The sequence below is a fragment of the Gadus morhua genome, chromosome 12 (assembly GCF_902167405.1).
Source record: "Gadus morhua chromosome 12, gadMor3.0, whole genome shotgun sequence".
In the NCBI taxonomy this organism is placed as follows: domain Eukaryota; kingdom Metazoa; phylum Chordata; class Actinopteri; order Gadiformes; family Gadidae; genus Gadus; species Gadus morhua.
In genome coordinates this window covers 8,457,673-8,471,727 of record NC_044059.1, presented here as the reverse complement: position 1 = coordinate 8,471,727, position 14,055 = coordinate 8,457,673, and the positions used below count along the sequence as shown (strand labels likewise).

The following is a 14,055-nucleotide window of genomic DNA, read 5'->3' as shown; positions in this document are numbered from 1 at the left end:
TTAATACCTAAATATCATTTAATCATTCCATCCATCCATCTTGTGTGAATAATCACAAAGCACGCCGTACGTTATAACAATATTCCCGGATGGCTGTCTGAACGTATACTGGCTTGACATATGCCTGAAATGTACTTATGTGGTGTATTCAATTCCCCAGTCATGACTTCAAGACCGAGTGATATATGAAGGACAATGCCAAACATCAGTGGGTTTTTTCTCCGTATTTGTACAGTCTAACATTCAACACATGTTCCCGGCACTCCAAATATGAGTTTTCACCCGGCCAGGGATTGTTTGTGGTTGCGCGGTGGCTGCGATTCATCATTCATTTCCTCCAGTGAGCTGCGCAACGCAGACGCAACGTAACGCATCGCCGCTCTCCCAGGGTGCACTTCGCTCTTGCCATCTTGTCGAGTAGCGGTGGTGAGAGGAAAGAGAGGCAGTTAGCATATTAGCTCGCTGTGACTGCCACAGAAGTGAAGTGCATATCTGTCAGCTAGCCCTAGCAGCTCCTCAACGTGAAGTATCCGCACAGCGAGAGGCTGAACTTTACAAGTTTAAGGAGCGTATATTCTCTATAGCCCTCCTTTTGGACATTGGATGGACAATATCGGTTTGTTTACATCATGATGTGGCACATACTTGTACCAAGGTAAGGGGAAATAACTAGCTATCGTGGGCTAACTTAGCTGGTTAGCCGAACATATATATGCCTTGGCTGAAAAGGAGAGTGAGTTGAGAACAGGCCCGCCTGGGATAAAAGTACTGGGAGCAGCTTGTGATCCAGGATTGCGACAGGGCCGTTCCTTCAACTCCAGAGCCGAGACTGTGTCCGAGGAGAAAGGCCAGCCGGGGTCTGGAAAGCCCCGGAGCCGAGACTCGAGTCTTGTCGCCGGTAGGTGTGGAAGTATCCGAGCTGTACGGGGTGTATCGATCTATCATCTGCCAACGCCGGCATACTTTATCCACGTCGTAAGAGAGACCGAGGACGTGAACATGTGGCCTACTTGTGTGTTTCATATTTTCCAACTGTGAATTGCTCTGCGATAAGTTATTTTAAGTAGTTTTTTGTGTCTGGAGATAGTCCACGTCGATTCAGGTAGATATTCAACATGTCGAAAATGCCGGCAAAGAAGAAGAGCTGCTTCCAGATCACGAGCGTGACCCAGGCTCAGGTTGCCGCCAGCAGCATCACTGACGACACCGAGAGCCTGGATGACCCGGACGAGTCCAGGACCGAGGACCTGTCTTCGGGGATATTTGACGGTTCTCGTGCCGACTTAGGGGTGTGTGACAGGAGTTCGTCGGAGGAAACCTTAAACAGCGTAGAAGCACACGAGAGTCAGCCTGCCTTAACAGGACCTGTCAACGGTGGCTTCTTTATTAAAAGTATTGTGACTGGTCATGTCCCCTCCTCAGCCGTAGGAAGTGGGGTGCCCGTGGCGGCAACAAGTAAGCCCTCTGTTCTTAGCTCATCCACCCAGTCGGCTACAGCGGTCACCACAGCCTCTCCTGCAGCTGTGCCTAGCGTGACTCATACAGCCCCGGTGGCCACTAGCTCCATATCAACCGTGAGCTGTAGTTCCCGTTTTAGGGTCATCAAACTCGACCATGGTACAGGAGAGCCCTTTAGACGTGGCCGATGGACGTGCACAGAGTTTTACGACCGTGATTCTGAGGGTTCCAGCATGAGCAGGACTGTTGACAGTATAAAGCAAGCTGTGACCCTCGATCACAGTAAGGACAGGGACAGCGGTTTCGGGGCCACTGGGAGCTCAGTGGTTGGCCCCAATGCTGTCTCTACTCCGGAGACTGCTTCAGACAGCAGTGGGCATCGGCAAATCTCCCCAGTCTATGGCCGAACCCCCCAGATCGGGAGCGGAACAAGTGCCTTCCAACCCACGGGGCACTTGAACATGACGCCCCAGCAGCAGGGCCAGGTGACTTTGCAGGCCGTTGCCGCTCAGAATCTCCTCCCCGGTGTCCCCAACGGTGGCCCCCAAGATGCCCTGTTGCAGAAATCTCCCATCATGCCGCCTGTCACGCAGAACCACCAGGACGCAGCCTACTTTAACCATCCCGCTAGCCTCTCAAACAGCCAGCAAGAGTATTGCCAGCAGCACTTTGTCCCCCAAGGCTCAAGCACTCAGAACGCCCCCACGGCCTCGCACCCTGTGGGGCCTCTAGTCAGCCAGGGCCCCTCACCTGTCATCACTTCAGCTGGCCCCACCGCCCATGGATCCCTGCTCCAGCCGGGCAGCGGGGGCCCCATCGGTTCCACTCTTCCTGTCGGTGGCCTCCAGGAGGCCCAGTCCTTGGGGGGAGTGGGCGGCGCACCTGCACCTTCTGTCCCCGCCGCCGCCGCCTCTGCCACCCACAGCGGTGGCCTCTCCAACGTGCCTGCCACAGTGCCCAACAACACGCACACCCTGTCGGGCTTGCATAGCCAGCCACTCTTCCCCGAAGGCCTTCCCCAGGGCTACCCCCCCAGCTTCAGCAGCCACGGAGCCGACGGCCGGAGGCAGTCGGACGCCCTACCTCAGCCCGCCGCCAGCGCCTTTCCAGGGATGGACGGCGTGCGGCCTTTCATCCCGGAGAGCCTCCGTCTGGTCACCCCCACCGTCAACAGCCTGTTTGGCATCTCCATCGCCATGGATGAAGACGAGGACAGGTAGGCGCCGAGGCATTAAAAATAAAACCTGTTATGTTGGGTGATGATGGACTGTTGTTTAACTTTTTATCCGTGTTAACTGTCAGGCTCATGCATCATACAAAGGATCGCAAGCATGTTAACAATGCACTGTGAAGAAGCCCAATGTCCAAAGCAGAATAACTTACTCGTATCAAGCTAGGCCTGTAAAGATCCCGTCAAGTATTGCTACTATCTTAAAGGATGCATTCTATTCAGGCGTGCATACACCTGCTTCAATCAGGTTTATTGGTGTGTCTGTTGCCAGAAAAACAGCTTGCATAGAGGTAGTGGTATGCTGTTGTTAACCTGGCCCTTTTTGTAAGCAGGCAATGCACAACTTTTAATAGGATTTTTGTGAACAAAGGTCATGGAATAAGCATTACTCAGAGATTCAGGAGCCATACCAACCACACAAGTAGTTGGAGTCGCTGGGACTTAATACTTTTTGAAAGGTTTCAGGGCTGCCGGATTGTTTTGGGTGATTCAATGTAGAATGCAGAACGTGTGTCATTTGTGTGCATCAATAACCTGACAAACGGGTTGGAGTCTCTTTAAACAACTAAAGGCGGCATGCCACAAGAGAGTTGCCAAATGTCCTCGTCACATGTACATTTCCTCTCGGCGGAAGCACTCCCATTTTGCCTAAACCAGCACTTTGTTGTCACTGCAAACATCATTTGAATTTAAAACTAATGCTAAATGAGGCGTGTCGAAAGAATACGTCCCGCGCAATCTCTGAGGTCACCCTCTCTCTAATTCGATTTCGGCCCATGTAGAGATAAAGAAAAGCGAGCATCGGAAAAGTGACCAAGCGCAGTCTTGTCTCCGAACCGCGGCGACACGAGCGCCTGGCCTGCAGCGTGTGGTGGACTCACTCAGAGGGGGTAGGAGAGTCATGCCCTCATTTCAAACATCCCCCCCCTGACGCTCTGCAGCCGTGTTTAATACACTGCCCTCATCTGTAGCCTCGGCCTAAGATCTGCTAAAACTGGACTCATTTCTTCACGCAGAGGCAGAAGGGGGGGGGGGGGGGGGGGGGGTGGGGTGGCGGACACATTTTACACGGCAACATCTGAGAAGACTCTTTTGGAGAATAGGGGAGGGGGCAGTTGCTGAGAATGGGGTGGCAACGCACTGCACCAATGAGAGCGGGCTCTGAGGGGAGCGTTTCTGTGAAAAAAACACAGTTGTGTAGCTGAACTCTTTATGAACAACCTCCCCCTCCCCCCCATCTTACACACACACCACCCTCATTGCCCCTCCAACTAGTCATGCTGGTGGGGGGGGGGGGGACTGGATGTCGGGGAAGTGGGTGGTTGTGCATGGTGGCTGGTTAACAAGGCGGTAGATAAATTGCGACTAACAAGCATACTTGTGTTTTATTGGTCGACAAGTCACTGAGGGGAATTTTATGTGAGATGAGTCTGTTGGAGACTTGTGAGATGGCTAGCGTGCCTGCCTGCGCTGTCGAGTTCAGCTGTATCTGACCCTCTCCTCAAACATTGTAAATACCAGCTCTTCAATTGTCTGCGGTATTCTGCGTGTGTGTACACAGGTTATTTTTAGGGCCCATTGGAGGCTTCTCAGACAGCGTTTAGCTGTAGAAGTGTTGCAGAAGAGATGGACGGTTTGAGTATTGGAACGAAGCAAAACCTGGCCTCTGTATTGGCAGGCCTCCTGCATAAACAGTGATGGTGCGTGTGTGTGTGTGTGTGTGTGTGTGTGTTTCTGCGTCTGTTTGTCTACTTGCCTGTTTTGTTGTCTGTCTGAAGTATTGTCTGTTTGTTTGACTATGGGGATCAGAGGTTTTTTTAAGGGCCCTGATTATCCTGCTTTACGTGAATTAATTCATTGTGTATAAATAATTGGTTTCTGCAATCAGCGTCAGTCATCTTGGCTGAGCAGGGTTTGAGAAGACAAAGACAGGCAGACACTTCTCTGAACAGGCTTCTCTGTCATGCCATCCAGGAGTTTAGCCAGTGGGCATTTCCTGATGATAGTGATTGTGTTTTTCGTCCTTTTTTTGTATGCATGCGCAGTGTCGTCGGCTGCTGTCAGGGACGCCATGACTACAGTGACACCGGCGTGGGTAGGCCCGGGCAGGAAGTGACAGTGCAGTAGTATGGGAAATCAGACGGGCAGACATAACGAAATTGTAGTTGCACAGCCAGAACCGGATATGACTCTGATTTTGGGCGGCACACCGAAGTCTGATTCATCTCATCAAAATGACTTGTCTTCCCCTGTATTGTATTTCTATTTTAATTTAAAAGTTAGCCTCCATTTAAGTATATTGATAAAAGGGTTAGAGCTGCTATTGTGTGTGTGTGTGTGTGTGTGTGTGTGTGTGTGTGTGTGTGTGTGTGTGTGTGTGTGTGTGTGTGTGTGTGTGTGCAGGAGTCGTCCATGTTAATCTCCGCAGAGGAGCCTGAGGATGAGCGGTTATGCTGCTGGCCTTCTGATTTGGCCTCCCATCTGCTCTAGTTATGGCTGTCTACAAACCTATTCTTCACCAATAAGTCTCCATCCATGGCACACTTAAAACAATAACTCCAGTAGGGCGTCCTGATATGACATCGCTCGTATATCATCACACGCAACACGTAACCGCCAGCCGAAGAAAAACCAAAACGCCTGTCGTCTCCTGCGAGTGGAGCATTGTTCTCTGCACAAGCTCCCCCCTTCATACGAGGAAAGGCGGCCAAGTTTTATTGTGGAGCTCTGGTCTGAATTAGCGTGCAAGGCAAAAGTGGAACAAAGTGACATCAGGGGTGGAGGCCGGTGTTTCTTCCCCTCTCTGTGTTGGAAGAGCTCGCGTCTCGGCTCAATACCGGTGCCAGATAAGGCTAAGAATCTTCCCCAGGGACGATTTTGCTGCGTTCAATAAGAGGGCTTGGCTCTCTAACTGAATCATAGTTCCAAGAACACCACATGCATGTTCTAAGTGGAAAACCGGGAGATTGGGTGTGGTGCTGAAGCAAGGTCCTAGTATTTAGCGCTGTCATTGAAAGCAGATATACATGTTTCAGTGTAGCAGGGTGTCAACCGACCAGTTGAATTAGGCCCAAGCCTCTGCCCTGAACTGGATTTATAGCCACACTCCTGGTCAAGTATCCAGCTTAAGGGATTTTGTTTTAATCTCGCGCAATCATGCTTTGCTTCCTCATGTCTCGCGCTTGTGTGTTGAATTCATACCTCACTACTACTAAACTCATCGAGCACTGACTTCCATTGTTGTCCGGAAATACAACGAAACGAGTCGCAGAGCCGTGGCGCTTTGTTGGCAGAACCCACGTAGATATGTCAGGCGTTTGGTAGTGCGCTCGCACAGCCAGGTTTGTTTACTTCCTCTGCCTGAAATCAGCTGCCCTTTCCGGCCCGGTCATAAAGCGCTCTGTGTTTGTTTGCCCTCCTCATCACCTCCACCAGCCTGGGAAAGTAGTCTGTCTTGAACTTGGCCTTCTTAATTACAACCAATGAATTTATCCAGAGATACGGCACTTTTGTGTCCGTCTGATAATATTCAGGCATTGGTTGAACACCAGGTGTAGGGAAGCGTCAAACCCTGTCTGGAGCCGCAGCACCGTGACCACGGAGACCACCTGTGACCCCCCCCCCCCCCCCCCCTTCCCCCCCCCCCCCACACCCTCTTGACCGGCCCCTTCCCGCCCGGGCTCCTGTTTTGACACGCGCTGTGCACGTGGAGGGCAGAGAGAACAACCTTTGTGCCCCAGGTGGGTACGTACCGTACAGCCCCTTGCTCCGGGAACCAGGACGCCAGCCCCCCCCCCGGTCCACTGAAGGCCTCTGTCTCTCCGACCGATGGATTGCGTCAGCTCTCGCTAACTAACCCACACAAACACACAAACACACACGCACTCAATCACTCACTCACTTACCCACTCACATAATCGCTCACTTGCGTAGCCACTCACTCACACACAGACACTTTCTTACCCATGGCCAGCGCCAGCAGTTATTTCATTATTTTTACAGTTTATTTATGCTCCCACTACCACCAAAAAGCGACTATTTCCACCCAACCCACTTTAAGATTGAGTCGCCCAGTCTCACTGCGAGTCCCCCCCACCCAAAACAAACACCTTGTCTCTCCCCCACACCCCCCCCCCCCTTACATAACAGACCTATAATTGTAAGTTCACCAGTGGCAGTTTGCAGCACTTTGCGTGACGTCAGGGAGCGCAAGGCTATGCATGTGTGAGGACCTCTTGAAACCTGTCCATCATCCGTCGTCATCCAGCAGACAGCCGGTGCCACGGAATAATGTTCAACACTTGTTGGTGGTTACTCTGCCGTGTGTGTGTTTGTGTGTGTGTGTGTGTGTCAATACTTGGGGAGTTTTACTGGTAATTATTAGATTCTAATGAGTACGGAAGCACACAGATAGACACGGCGGTGTCATGCTCACAACAGGACAATACTGTAATGAGCTAACAGTGAAGCCCCCACCTCGCAGGGAGCAGTCAGCCTGCTGGAATCTCCCGTTTCCCCACAACCTCACACTGGTGTCAGGCTGGTCGGGGCTGTCTGGCATGGCGGTATGAAGGGGCAGGGGTGTTGGGGCCGGGGTACTTGGTCTGCGGTTTTGTTGCCATGTTTCAAGTAAACAAGGGAGCAGCATTCTTTTTTTTTTTTCTTTTTTTTTTTCATCAAGATTAGCATCCCTTACTGTACTTCCAGGAATTTAGTTCCTGCGGTGCCCTGGATTACAGGGGGGGGGGGGGGGGCCCTCATCCCCTGAGACCCCCCCTCAACAGCTCTGACTGTAGAAGGACCCCGCTGGCCTGGCCCTCAAGGCCCTCTCCTTTTTAAATTAAAACATTCCACATCGCTCCGCAGCCCACTCTCTCTGTCTCGGTCTCGTCCCGGCACTTATTTGATCATTGATTTTGTGTCTTCCCCATTGTCTTGTCGGTTTGTGATTATAAACGTCAAGTCGGTTCCTCTAATTTGTCCATTTTGTGTCTGTTCCTCCCCCCCCTTCACTCTCCTCTCTGTCTGTCTCCATTTCCCTCTGTCTGTCTGTCGATCTCTCTCCCTTTTTTATTTTATTTTTTGCTCCTACCTCTGCCCGACACCCGTTTTCTTTTTGTAAAACAGGTAACCAAGGACAACCACTGTGCCTCCGTCTAATTTCATCACTGGTGCTCAACACACACGCGCGCTTGCAGGCGCGCACACGCCATTTCAGTCACGTCTCAGAGTTTCAGGTTTAAATCACCAGGAATGCTGCGCTTTAAAAAAGCTTTTCCATGTCATTGGAGTCTATAGAAAGGCCTCAATCCTCTTTAAATACCTTGCTTGAGGCTTTGGGTGGTGGAATGGGGTCGGCAGGGAGGTAGGGGGGGGTGGTGTTTATCACAACCATTTTAAACAAACTGGTTCAAACTTAACAATGTCTTTATGTTTCTCTGAAAAACGCTCCTTCTGAAAGCTGTTGACAAGCTGTTTTATATGCCTGACTCATACAGTAATGTTTTTAAATCTTCCCTTCGGTTCCTGGTAATAACCCAGAAAGGCTGCGATTTTCAGGAAATGGTTCTGAGCTTATCATTTGACAAAGAAAAGATATGAAAAAACGTATTTATTTACGCTTAAAAATTAATTGGCGAGGAAAGGCAGTGTCGTCCATCTTCCCAGGACGGGGTCAGGAGCCACTTCAAATTAGAGTGGACCTGCTAAAGAAAGTCAACAGGCCAGCTCAGTGAGCCTGTCATGCTGTTACTAACCCACTTTGTGCTGGAAGCGGTGTTTATTGAATTAGTGAAATAGCCTGCTATTCAGTATGCAGGATTCAGGACACTTTTGCTCCACTCTTAACTGGTTGTTCTTTGGCCTCTACCTACGTACTCGCCTACTAACGAGTCGCACACTCTTCACTCACACATACTCTTTTGATTGCTTGTAGTATGCAAAGAATTTTTCGTCCATTTTCAAAGGCGCCCCACGGACCAAAGCTAGGGTGTTGTCGGATGCGTGTTCCCTGCTCCGTACAGAACAGGAGGGGCACGTGGACTAGATGACGTTTAAATGTGCTTAAGGTGTGGCGGTTTGTCGCATGTTCACCAAGTTCAAGTTTACCAGTTTCCTGTCTTCCCCTCTCCATGACTCCATGACGGCAATTCTGTTCTTGAATGGCAGTAAACGTGTTTATAGCGTGAGCATATTGTTTGAATGATGACAAACATGCACACACACACAGTGGTTGTTGAGCTGAGGTATGCCACAGGTATAATATGCAGAGTGACAATTCTAAGAACCCTCATTCTCAATACTTTTTATAGACCTGAAATTTGTGCTAAAACTCAACTTAGCCTACATTCCAGGTAATGCAAACAATTATCTATTTATGTGTGGAATGAACAGAAAGGAGAATTCCAAAAACCAAATTTGAGCCTGTTTTTTTCAGATTCTTCAATTCAGTTTTTCTTGTTCTGTCGCTACCTGCATAGTCGAGCACAACTCAGCAGAAGAAGCGATAAATCAGCAGCCACCCTTGGCTCGTGTTATACTAGCAGAAGCACGTTGAGCATGTTAAACCATTTATTGCAACGCTATTCAAATGTACGTTTTGGCCAGTGCGAGGGAAGACGAAGTGGGGCACACCTAAGCAACAACTAACTAACTGACTTCCTACAGCCTCCATTACTACTTCCGAGGCTCTTTAGTGGTTCTTAAGGGGCCAAAGTTCTCATAGCATGGCTACCATCCACCATGTTTGCTAACGCTAAATTCATGGTTTTTTATTGCTGGATTGCGATTTGCGAGTTTCAGATTTAATATTCAGGACTTGGCTTTTTGGGAGTAATCGGTTTGGGTCTGGTGGGCAGTGTTGGCAAAATCCTTGCTTTTCACAAACTAAATGACCAAAACAGAATATTATTTTATCTTATGTTGGACATACACATCTTATGAACATTTGAAAAATGTAGAAAAGGTGGATTTTGTTTCTCCCGTTATCACATACATCATTTACATAACACCAAATGAGTGCGGATATTCTTGTTTATAAAGGAGAAAACCCGGACCCGAACCTACTCTGAGTTAAAACAAGTAATGAATATATGAATCGTCCCTTCTGAAACTTCCCCTATCAATTACACAAGTTAATAGATTAATTTTTGCATTATCTGGAAGGAGTATTTAGTTGAGGTGTGTCCAATAATGCTCTGGCAGCAGGGAATTCACATCAGTGCGCTAATGCTACCGGGTACGGACGGTGGGATCACTCAACCAATCAACAAAAACGTGGTCTTACTGCTCGTCTAACAAAGGTTCTCAAAAGGCGGAAAATCCCAAATTGTTAACCTACCCTTTAAATAAGCTTGATTTGGCTAATTCTTTTAAAATAAATTTAGAAATCCGAAACGGAGTAAGGTAATCAGGAAAGTAATTCTTGGTGTTCTTACAAAATGAAAGACGAAAAGGATTCTTCCATGGCCAAATGTAACCCTGAAAATCAGTGTATGGCCTAATACACGTAATACTTACTTTTTTTTTTTTTAGTTTACTGGAAGCCAACCAATGCAAGTTTCTTCATTAAGGAAGTGAAAACTTAAAGTGGCAGTTTTTGTCGAAAGCTATCAATGGAAATGTATCTTAGTGAGACAGTTTCTCGGCAGCTGGTTTCCACACAGACAGACAGACAGACAGACAGACACTCTCTCCAGTAACTCTTGACTTTTACAAAAAGGAAACAGTGAAAATAGGTCTGTTCTTGAATATGATTTCTATTTCAAAGCATAAACGTCAGAAGTGGGCGGCTGAGGGCATCTTAAAATGAGTGTAGTAATTTCAAGCTGACATTTTGACTACCAAGAATGTCAATAGTTAGCAAGGTCTCGCTTATGTCAAATTCAAAGATTTCCATTTGTTGCCGATCAAGTTCCTTGTTCTAAGTTTTTGCTGACCAACAAAAATTATTCGATTCTGATTATTTTTCGTGTTAATCAGATCACGGTTTATCACTGATCAGAATTAATAATTCATCATAATGAATATTGGTGTAATGTAAGTTAACAAAACAAGTCTGTACTGAGAATATTCAAACATCTTCTCACAGTCATTCATTGACATTAAAAAACGTTCACCACGCATTCCTCAGGGCAGTGAGGCAATGAACGATGAGTTAAAAATATTGAATCACTGGCAAGCCCCACTCTCACCAACAAGCTTACTGGCTCTCGAAGCTAACTAAAGACACCGGGGTTCATGGAGCCAAGCAGTTGCTCTGGTAACCATGGTACCGTGTGTCACAGCCGTCCAATCCATCCACCGGAGAGGGGCACGGCCCTCCCCTAGAGCCTGGCATGTCTGAACACTGAGTAATGAGGATGTGTAGAAAGCCTGGCAGCTGCATTTGAGTCATCCCTCCTCCTCTTCGCTCTGATTGGCTATCACCGACTGAACGGACCCTCTGGTGCCTGTGATGGCTCATTTGTGTGTGTGTGTGTGTGTGTGTGTGTGTGTGTGTGTGTGTGTGTGTGTGTGTGTGTGTGTGTGTGTGTGTGTGTGTGTGTGTGTGTGTGTGTGTGTGTGTGTGTGTGTGTGTGTGTGTGTGTGTGTGTGTGATTTTCGCACATATAACTAATCACAATGATGTTTGAGTCGGACCTGAAGGGAGGAGGAAGTCTTCCTCTGCATCGTGTGTTCACACATGTTAGGGTGTTTTATATACAGGTTCACTTTTCCGCCAGGCTTTCTGTTCCTGCGTTTCCAACATCCAGTCGCTGCAAGCACTTTCCCTCCCCCAAGCGATTGAAACTGATCCTCAAGCAGCGTTGCATAAAAAGCCAATGAGTTTCCCCATAGCGATACAAGGTAGTTTCACAGTGACTATTTAATATGGGCTTTATGAATACTCTTTGGTTTCCTTCACATTAATTTGATTTTTCTTCTTTCTTTTTTTTATTCATACAGTTCACAATAATCTTTTATTGCTGGGAGCCAATAAAAGTTTTACATTTCGATGAGCCGTTTATTGTATTTTAGATAACATAACATTTTAGGGCGAAGCAACTAAAAGTAAAGCCACAGTAAGTGGGTATTTTAATCCTATTTGTTTCCAGTTAATGGAATAAAATTAAATTTGTTGAAGGACAATACATGACCAAAATGAAATCGAAACCATCTGCTTCTCTAGTTCTGCTAGTTAAATTTAAACTCCATATACCAGTCATATAAAAAAAGGTTTTTTTGCCTGCCTTGACTCCGTTTGTGTTTGTAGAGAAGTTTCTGAAAAGATCATGTTTATTCTTTGCTATCCCCTGCTTGGCTTCTCGAGTCATTTTGCGAGCTCCAAGTTCATTAGTTGAACAGGTAGCCTTTTGTGATTTATGGCAAATACAGAGTCGTGACTTGAGTGAGCCATCATTGACCTCCCCTGATCTGCACGGAGAAGCCTCCAGAGTCTTTGTTGGGTGGGTGATTACGGGTGTATTTTAGGCGTTCACACTGTATGCTCAAGCAGGGTCAGATTCTTTGTACACATTCTGCATCTACCCTTTACTTTTTCACTCTATTACAGTGCTGTGCGGTGCTGTATCACAGTAAAATAGGCTCTGCCGGCTGATCCATGACAAACAATGACATCAGTGGATAAACATAACCGCACCCAGGCATAATTCACAAAAAACAAACATCTCGTCTTGTGTGTTCCCTCAAATAGTAAAGCGGAGCCTTGCTGAAAGGCAGCTCCAGCGTTTTGTTATAGTTTATTGATCAACAAAACGTAACGCCCTGTACGGCCCTTGATTGGATGATGAGACGGTGATCAAGCACATGTTAAAATGTCTTGTTATTGCAGTTCAAGAGAAGCACTGACGACTTCACCTTCTCCGCTAGATGGCTAGAAGGTGGGTAAGACGGAACCTTGAATAGGCGTTGATATAATTGAACTGATCTACACTGCCAAAGCCAGGGCTAGACGCTATGGTGTCGTATTACAGGGATAGCAGGCAAGTGAGGCTGCTAAAAGACAATCCTGAATTTAGATTTCCAAATTGGAAATGGACAAATAGGGTGCATGTTGAAGGCCATAGCACCGGTATGAAATGGTAAGAGCATGACCCGGCTGTAAGAACTAGTTGTAACCAGTGTTTGACTTTCTCACTACCCGGAAGTTAGGGGGGTTTTTGATATAGGTGTTAGTTCTTTGCAAAGCCACAGAAATGTTGTTAGTCAAAGTAAATGAACCGTGTAAATGCCCAGTGTACATGGTGTGTACTTCATCATGGTCTACTAAGCTCTGGTTACGAGAAATAGTAAGCCGATATCAGGTTAATATTTGTTTTTGGAATATTTGAGTCATGAAACAAAAATCGATGTATTGCTCTCAGATTGAATGTTCAACGTTTTGACATTGGGCATTTCATTCGGGTAAATTTAAGTTTGCAAAAATGTTATTTTAAAAACCTTTAATGAATAAAATAAAGGATAAGTTCATCCTTATTTAATTATATATTATGTAATGGCTTTAATTCTTTTCTTCAGTCCAATGACGTCAACCCTCACCTGGGGATCAACAGCCCTTTATGAATTCATTTTCAATGTCAACAACATTTGCCTTTCAACTTAAGCCTGTTTTTCCATTGCCAAGCCTCCGTGTGACTATTGGTCAGATGGGTCCTGTACCCGCCAGACCGGCTGGTCTGGGTGGGGTTATCCGAGAGATCAGCTGCGCTCTGCTGTCGGAGCGCAGCCCTGCCCAGCAGACACAGTCAGACCTGTGGGCCAACACGCTCGCAGGGTTCAAAGGGTCAGCGTGGTGCTGGAGCTCCCCATTGTCTGCGTTGCTTCACTGTCTGTGCCTCTTCCCTCAGTGCAACAGGGACTATTGCTTGGTCTGATGATGCATCACCTGCCACATTGCCAAATGAGCCAGACCGGATATCAATTCAACGTGTGACTCATGGCGCAATTATAGCGGATGCAGTGAAATGAATGCCTGTTGTTGGAGAATAGGCAATGATTGTGGGTTACGTTTTCTTGGAGCCTTGCCAGTCAGCTTGGTAAAGCAACCTGCTTAAAAATGATTCGAAAGTCTGGATCGTTTTGTAACTGTGGTCTGTCTAACTGTGACCTCATACTCTTCCATCTTTCCTTTATCATGGCTTTTATTGTTTCAAATCGGGGTTGAACACGAGTGTTCTGTTGGGTAACTCGGGGGGGGGGGGGGGGGGGGGGAAGCCTTGAAACTTCCACCACCACAGACCACCTCTGGCGTCCATGCGGCTGTGGGTGTTGTGGTTAATGCTGAATATCTGCACAGCTGTGTGCTTCACTCCCATTGGTCCTTGCTGTTGGTCCTTGCTGGAGGGCATGGCCCCACAGAGAGTCTC

The 14,055-nt window shown here is 47.5% G+C and overlaps 1 protein-coding gene across 1 annotated transcript in view; it reads left to right on the top strand.

The window, feature by feature from the left end:
• Window positions 1–385: 385 nt before the first annotated feature.
• tsc22d2 (TSC22 domain family 2) overlaps window positions 386–14,055 on the top strand; it is a 30,380-nt gene continuing 16,710 nt past the window's right edge. Inside the window, exon 1 of the mRNA XM_030372878.1 lies at window positions 386–2,674. Within this exon, the coding sequence (XP_030228738.1) occupies window positions 1,116–2,674 (1,559 nt within the window). The 5' untranslated portion in view covers window positions 386–1,115. The remainder of the gene's footprint in view (window positions 2,675–14,055) is intronic.